General features: G+C 34.4%; 1 protein-coding gene across 1 annotated transcript; it reads left to right on the forward strand.

Annotated features, from left to right (window-relative positions):
• Positions 467-6834, forward strand: LOC105178232 (uncharacterized tRNA/rRNA methyltransferase YsgA). Its single transcript, XM_011101659.2, has 4 exons — positions 467-840; positions 2952-3246; positions 3359-3409; positions 6280-6834. Exons 1-4 carry the CDS (start codon positions 533-535, stop codon positions 6679-6681), a joined length of 1056 nt encoding a protein of 351 aa, XP_011099961.1. The 5' UTR covers positions 467-532; the 3' UTR covers positions 6682-6834.

The raw sequence follows: 8448 nt of genomic DNA on the forward strand, positions 1-8448 counted from the left end.
TAATCCTATACATCAATTCATGTAGAACCAAAAATGCCAATTTTTTTAAATTGCAGGACTAAAAATGCCAATACTCTCTAAATTATAGGACTAAAATTATATGTTAATTGGATCATATGCAAGTCATATGTAATCTTTTGGCCAAGGACAAAAACTGCCAAAATTTAGAATTACAAAGCTAAATTATGGAAATGAATTCGTGCAAAATTAAAAATGCCACCCCATGAAATTATAAAACTAATATTGTTATTTTTTTCATTTAAAAGATTAAATAATATATATTTAGAGGTCGGATCTTTTTCAGCTTTTTTAGTACTAAATCCAAACCAAATCAATAAATAAACATACGAGTTTATTTTAAATTTAAAAATATGATTTATTATAATAAACGGTATGCCTCCCTCAATTTTGGTAGGGGCTGTTTGGGGGGGTTTAAACTTTTTTTTATCACCTTTTATGAAAAGAAACGAACATTTGACATTTTCTCCTACTCGGAAACACTTAAGTCGAGGGACAAAATCACAGTACAAGAATGCAATGTCTGAACAAATTCTTAATCTCAACAACTCTCTTTTCCCTGAATAATTCACCGAATTCGCGGAACAAGCCTCCAATTTTTCAACCCAGGATTACAACCCGCAAAAATTATCACAGGCCAGAAGCTTATGATGACAATGACAGTGAAATTGCGTCGAAGAAGAGGATCCTTTTGCCGCCAAATGTGAAAACTATTACAAGCACGTCAAACCCATTTGTAAAACACTGTGTCAAGCTCCGCCAGAGCTCCTCTTATCGCCATTTTCATGGCTTAGTTCTTGTTGTTGGCACTACACCTATAAGGTACTTAGTTTCGTGTTACCTGTTTTCCAGGTTTATTCTGAATTTTCAGTTTGAAATTGTCTAGGTTGTTTTCAAGATTGAAAACGCCTCTTATCCTTATACGTTTTCTTTTCGGTTTGGGGCTGTCTTTTGTGGCGGTACTGCTACATGTATTTGATTTTTTCTATACCTGTGAATGATGCATACATGTGTTTGTTGAAAGGTCTCAAGTTTAGAGCTTTATGTTGAGAGTTTTCTGGTATCTGTATGTTTCAGTGAAAGATATGGAAGGGTTCTGGAATTGTAGTTGCTTTGTTTTAATCTTTTCTAACAAAGATGGTTCATTGATTTTGATTCTTGGTTTCTTGTTATGTGGTGTTCTAAATGAAATTTCTGAAGGAGTTACTTGATCGAGTAGTGAATTTGCTACTTATGTTTTGTAAATTATCAGAGACAGCAGATTTAAACTTAGAACTAGCACCTTTAAAACTATAAGGAATTACTGAGAAACTAGATCTTCTATATCAAGTTTGGCTTGGTGGACGAAATAACCAAATTGGCAATGCACAGATCAGGATAAGAAACTGCGATAATAAGAACCATTTCTGAAGTTGATGATTGTCTGGCAAATATTTTCTATGTGATGATGCAGCTATATGTGGCTCTGTTACAAAACGAACTAGATGTAATTTAGGATAGAGTGAAAATAGGGGTAAATATCAAGGTAATATAAAGTGAAACATGAAGCGACTGCATGGAATTTCATGGCAACTTTAATAAGGCTGTTTAAAGGTTTTGGTTACTTGTTTTGAGTATTGAATTCAGGCATGGCATATATTTCATTTCTCGTTTTAAGTTTCTTGAGCTTACTGTCTTCAGTTACCTCCTTGCAATGGGTTTTCTCATCAATATATGTTGGATTGGATGAAAGTAGAGCATGAATAGGGGAGAAGGTCAAGGGGGAAGGGAAGCAAGAACGGGAAAGTGCCTGTGAGGGGTTCTTTGATAAACTTCAGCAAGGTTTTTATGCTTCTTTGATTATGGCATTCTGGTATATATTGGGCTTTCCTGCTCCTTTTTTAATTTTTCTCCTAGAACGAATTGATTATCTTCTACAGATGTACAAAAGTATACATTCATCTGCTACTTTTTATCTCTCCTAACAATCTTGTGGTGAGCTGGTGGTCTATGCCATACAAAATGAAGAATGACAAGGGGTTTGTGAGTCGCAACTTTTAGATCTCCGAATAAAGGTGCTATTGGCATGTTGAACTAAACCTTGAGATACATTTTCTAATTGGAGACGTGTATGAGGATAGATCTATTTGATATTGTGAGTGAAACTGCAACAAATCTGACATCATAGAGAGTTTATCATCATCATAATATAGATTCTCACTAGATACGAATTGATTGACTTTTATTTATGGTTTTTAAATAAATCCTCTGGATTTTATTGAATCATTTTAAATCCAAAGGAGTTCAAACCCTTCCAACTTTATTTTAAAACTATATTTTGTTAAATATTGATGGATTTCAATTTTTTTTGGATATAGAGTCATTTGAAATAGTTTCTGCAAGTCCTTCATTTGGCTTTGATGTTCTGGAAATGTTATTGCAAGCCAATTCTTACTTTTGACCCCTTCAACCCTGTGGGCCCTGCTAGTCTAGAGATGCTAGGGACACTGCCTCTTTTAACCTACATTAATGTCTTCGTCTTTGTTCAAGCTTGTATCACATTTGAAAAGTTAGTAAAGCAGAAGTGTTCAACATCACTTAACTAAGAAGCATGTCTGCATTATTGGTGACTTCCTCTGGCGCTAACAGGTTTCAGGATGCAAGGCAATTTCTTTGTATGCTGGATTTGACATGGGATTTTGAGGGGTGCATGTTTGGTTCTATTGTACCATGCTTAGTGAATTAAACTTTAAGAATGCATTTATCTTTCTTTGCCTAACTACCCGTGATGCTCATTTATTGTGCTGTTGGCAAATTGTTGGTTTACTCGGCCAGGATTGTTTTCTTGAGAACCTTGTAGTTGCATCAGAAGTTAAATCTCTGCCAAATAACAAAATGCTAGGCATACATGAAAATTTAATTGGGAAAACATAGACTGATATTACCTTTTGCAGGGAAATATACAACTTCCATAAAGCATGGTCCAATAGGCCTATAATCGAGTGCTTATTTGTACTTGATAACTGTCGTATACCTGAAGAAATAGAGAATAAGGCTGTTCGTGTTGTTCATGTTAATTTAGAGGTAATAAGAAAAATTTCTGGTGTCCAGTCCGTTGATTCTGTTGAAGTCATTGCCTTGGTGAGAATTCCTTCAACATTTCACATTGTCAGCAACAACCTGCGTGCAGAAGATTGCCATACATTCTTCTCATTCCCACAGCGGATTCTTGTTCTTGATAGAATCCAGGTAAGCTTATTGAAATTTCTGTATAAAAATACTTGTTAGAGATATTTCACTGATGATTAAGTCATTTGACTACATTGTGGGACTTTTATGAAAGCATAACCTTTTATGGTAGGATCCTGGCAACCTTGGCACACTAGTTAGATCAGCTACGGCATTTAGATGGGTAAGTAATGTTACTTCCATGTAAAATTTTTAAATTTAGCATGCTTTCTCTTCAAAATTCCAGTAGCTCTGTCTTGCTCAAACTTTCCATTTAGGGATCATTGCATAAACCCCCAAAGGATTACAAGTTTAACTAGAAAACCATTTAAATATTGAAATTCCCAATCTTCTGTGAGGTAGATTCTTCACAAAAAGAACAAATTAACTTCAAAATTATGTCTACCCCCTAAGTCGAATGGTCGGTAAAAGAATTGATGTAAGTTGTAAAAGTCGATTTAATACCTCGCACTAAGTTAAAAAAAAGTAGAAATTATGGAGAGATCGTTTTACCTCTACTCCCAACTCATCCTAAAGACACGGGATAAGTAAAAGAAATTCCTAGAGGTTTTCACCTAATTTTAACTTACAAACAACCTAGCTTCCTATACAGGAGAACCGGTAAAGCCATCCAATTTATATGCCTATTGAAAATTATGATAAGTAATGTAAAAGTTACTAAATATATCATCTGAACCTTTTAGTTATTTTGTTTAATAAAGAATTTAAATCGGAGTATTAGTATTTAAGTTGAAATTCAATCAACATTCTAAACATATTTAAATTTTATAATAAGATGTAATATGAAAAATAGTGGCTAAAATATTTTTTTGTTTGTTTAAAATTTTTATATTCTGTTTAAAAGTTTGAATTTGAATATTTTCATAATTTTGCAAAATAAAGGTGTAAATTACATTTTGTCATTTGAACTATGTTGGTTTTTACACTTTGCCATCAAAAAACTTTTTTTTTGTGTCAACTTACCCTCTCAACTTTGAGAAATTTGCGCTTTGCCAAAAACGATCATTTTCTTTTGTTGATTTTTCTGGTCGAAAAACATCACATGTTGTGCATATGGTGAAAAATATCACATCACATAAGCATTAAATATCACATATCAACTGCATGTGATGGCAAAATATAATTAACCCTAAAATAAATTCTATTGATACTTTATGTTTTGTAATTTGCATATATGATAAATATTTAAATCATTATAAGAGGATTTCTTATTTAAAGTCTTTCACTTTTTGTTTGAAATTACGGAAAGTATAAACACTTTTGTAAAAGTGATAAAACTTATAGTAACTTATATTTAGCCCTTTCTACAATAATGTAGCAACTATAAACCCTGAAAATTGAAGAACCTTACAACTAACACCAAGGCGTGTCACAGCACATAGGGGAAAACTAAACCGGGCGCAAAATAGAGTTTTTGCATTTATTTTTCATTGAATTCAGAATTTTTTATTACTGTGGCAAGTGTAACCTGGAGGAAAATACTGGGGGGTATTTTGTAAGTTTGGTAGTTGATCGGGTTGTTTAAATGAAAGTTCTCGAAAACCATCTTTGAAGGCTCCCCATTATTCTTTTGGCTATTGCTACACAAATTTCCAGTTCTCAAAGTGAGATTATGTTTCTCATCCTGAAAATCATGAAAGATAATGGATAAATATTTGTTACTTGTTCCTGTTTTATGCCCGTTTTGATACTACAAACAGAGTTTAAGGAACTTAGATACTTCCAAACTTTAGACTTACTTTACACTGTTGGTGCATTGAAGTATAGGGAGATAATTTTCCAGGCATATAAAGAAGCCAATTATTTCGACGTTTGCTCTTTACTTCCACATTCCTTCTTTTTGCATATAAAGATTAGCTTTTCACATAGACAAGATTTTCGAAGACTTTGATCCCCTTCTAAACCATTGTAATTTTTCCTACTGTCCAATTAACAGGCTGCAAATTTTTGCCTATAATTTCTGACAAAAGTGTGAATTTGTAATCTTTATCAAGTCATTGCCAGGAAAACTAAAAACGTTTTTTTTTATATCAACACATTTAGAATGGCATGTTTACGTGATCAATCCAGGAAAACTGCATGTCTACGTAATAAAAAAACAACATTCTCCATAACTCAACCTTTATATTTGATAGAAGTAGCAAATGCTCTTCCAGAAATCACAATGACATATCCAGTATGCTTTTTGCAGATATATGTGTTTATTGTAACCTAAAAGGTGGTTGAAAAGAATGAAATCATGGAAGGAGTCAAGTGATTGGGTGTCCAAAATATCAGATATAATTCCTCCAGTGTGAACTATCATTGTCCCTTTCCTTTCATTTTCTTATCAAAATGCAAGGGTGACGATGCAAGAGTAAGGGTGAGATAGAAACCATGTCTTATTTCTTAAGTTGAGAGATGGTGACTCGGGAACCTCTCTCTTTTAGCCCTTCCTAATTCCACATCTCTACCAAACAAAGGGACTGGCCTTTAGGCGCAAAGTTCTCTCGTATGTATTCAATCCTCTAAGTCATGAGGGCAGCTGTGGTATTCGTAGCTCTGACTGTGAACTCACCTATTCCTTCTTCCCAGCTCCTCAAAAACACTGTTCTACTCACACTATAATCAGAATTTAGTTTTTCTGCGGCATAGACGGAGCTATCTGCATAATCTGTTGTATATCATATTTGGTATTAATTATATCGATGTGTCTTATCCAAATCTGAAATGCAAAAGTACCAAGATGTAAAATATGCATCCACCCTTATTGAGTTGAAATTCTCATATGCAGTATGTGTATGAGTATGAAAGACGATGACCAAGTCACATTGGCAGTGAGACCTGCGTTGCATCACAATGTTAGATGATTTGGCGCTTCATGGATATAAGAATTTCCCTAGCTGAGTGTTCATTGTTGCAATGTAACGGAGTGCTTATAATACATGCACACAATCTGATACATGAAGAAAATCAGATATTTGGAACACTTTAGTTTCTCAAATTGATTTTTAGCCCCTTCACTGTTTACATTATACTTCACTGATCCAACAGGATGGGGTCTTTCTGCTTCCTGGTTGTTGTGATCCTTTCAACGACAAAGCCCTCAGAGCTTGTCGAGGGGCCTGCTTTCAGATTCCAATAGTTTCTGGTAACTGGAAACACATTGATACTCTCAGACAAGAATTCCAATTGAAAATGTTAGCTGGCCATCCTGCAATGACTGATGACCCAAATCCAGTGATAAGCCTTTCTAAAGATTTTGCAGATTCTGTAGCAGATTCGCCTCTGTGCTTGGTTTTAGGCAGTGAAGGAGAGGGTCTTTCTGATTTCAGTCGGAACGCTTGTGAGCTTGTGACCATTCCAATGGCCGGAGAATTTGAGTCTTTGAATGTTTCTGTAGCTGGTGGTATTTTCATGTATATGTTGCAGCATGAGAACAATAAACCGGTTTGACTTACTAATAATTCAATTCTTTTGTGGTATTTGTTATTTCACCTCTCTTTCTTTTGGTAACTCAAATCGGGTTTAGTCTTATCTGAACCAGTTAGATGACAAAGTGCAATATACTTGTCGTGTGATTGGTATACAGGTCAGGGAGAGCGACCAAGTCTATTACATTTGTTATGTGATTAATTTGATTTGATCAAATTTAACTTGGATAAGAATTTTTTAGCTTACGGGAGAGCCAACCTAGTGCTAATAAATGGCACCAAACTTCATAAAGGATGTTTTGTTTTATATTCATACAAGTCTCGGAGAAATTTGTTAATTTTAAAGACATACATCTTAATAGTCAATTTTATCATATTGAAGCCACTAATGAAGTTAGTAAAGGGTATTTATCATTGCACTTGGAGTCACAAGCTCATCTTGAAAAAATTGCTAGCTTCCTCTGGGATTTATGTCATAGGAATAGATAACGCATCCATTGTAACCATATCATGACTTGATGACATATGATTTGTTCACAACACATTTTGAATATTGTTGATTCGATGAGTTTATTTTTCTCCCATTGTATAGGGAGGAAAGAGTCTGTGCTTGAAGCACGATAAAAAATTATAAAGTACGAGACAAAGTTATCTCATTTTGATAATCAGGTTAAATAATGTAACTTAAATTTCAAATATCAATCATTCGTGCAAAAAATTACAAACCAATTGCCTGATATTTTTACTGACATTCGAAATATTTCACAATTTAACATCTAAATGCACTTATAAACATTGAAGTCCCTAAAAGATGACAAATCAACACATAGCAATATATGAGTCAACATCACGTCTGAACTGGAGCGGGCCAGTTTTCGAGAAAGATAAAATTCATCGAAATAGAAAAATGAACATTTTCTGCTCGCAACGGTTAGGTTCTGGGCAGGGAACAGAAATTTCAAGATAAGGGTCATACTGGCTCGACATTATATATAACTTGACATTCAAATAACAGAAATTAGCAGTGCGATTGGACATTTGGTGTATCAAAAGAGGTTTTACCGAATGAAATCTGTATTTGCCTTGATGGCTCTAAAGTCTTGTAGAGAGCAAGTCTTGAGGTAATTAGTGATGAAATCACAAGCACACAGAATTCCAGTAATTCCTACCTTGACATCACATTTCTCCTTTTCATGCCTTTATTGGCTATTTCTATTTTTGGGTTATAGAAGGCGTGTTCATGCTTTTATAAGTGGCTAGCATTTTTATCCGAAAAAAGTGATGTAATGAAAGAACAAGTGAGGGATGAACTTCATGAATTGTTTAATGATTATAAATTGATATACGGTCATAATCTTCAAGGAACGCCAGGAAGCCTCAGGATCATCATTTAGACGTGTTTCTTCATCATCTTCCTTTTCAGTAGGGACATCTATGCAATATACTGACAATAAGGCGGCTCGTACGTTTATCATAGAACAAGAGTTCAGTATGTACAAATCAGGTGGGAAAGGGGATCGCGTAAAATCAGAATTAGAGAAATATCTTGGTGAGGATGTTGAAATGCATAGAGACAAATTTGACATACTAAATTGGTGGAAAGTAAAAGCCCAAAGGTTTTCCATTCTTTCCAAAATGGCTCGAGATGTATTGGCAGTTCGGGTTTCAACTGTTGCCTCATAATCCACATTTAGTACCGGTGGTAGTGTTCTTGACACTTTTAGGAACTCTTTGTCTCCTAAAATTATACAAGCACTTATTGTACTCAAGATTGGATACGGAAAGACTC

Source organism: Sesamum indicum, linkage group LG15 (genome assembly GCF_000512975.1).
Source record: "Sesamum indicum cultivar Zhongzhi No. 13 linkage group LG15, S_indicum_v1.0, whole genome shotgun sequence".
Lineage (NCBI taxonomy): Eukaryota > Viridiplantae > Streptophyta > Magnoliopsida > Lamiales > Pedaliaceae > Sesamum > Sesamum indicum.

Coding starts and splice junctions, on each gene's coding strand:
- LOC105178232 (XM_011101659.2), top strand. CDS start 533: ATGCAATGTCTGAACAAATTCTTAATCTCAACAACTCTCTTTTCCCTG. Junction 3,247..3,358: donor TTGTTCTTGATAGAATCCAG/GTAAGCTTATTG, acceptor CTTTTATGGTAG/GATCCTGGCAACCTTGGCAC. Junction 3,410..6,279: donor CAGCTACGGCATTTAGATGG/GTAAGTAATGTT, acceptor CTGATCCAACAG/GATGGGGTCTTTCTGCTTCC.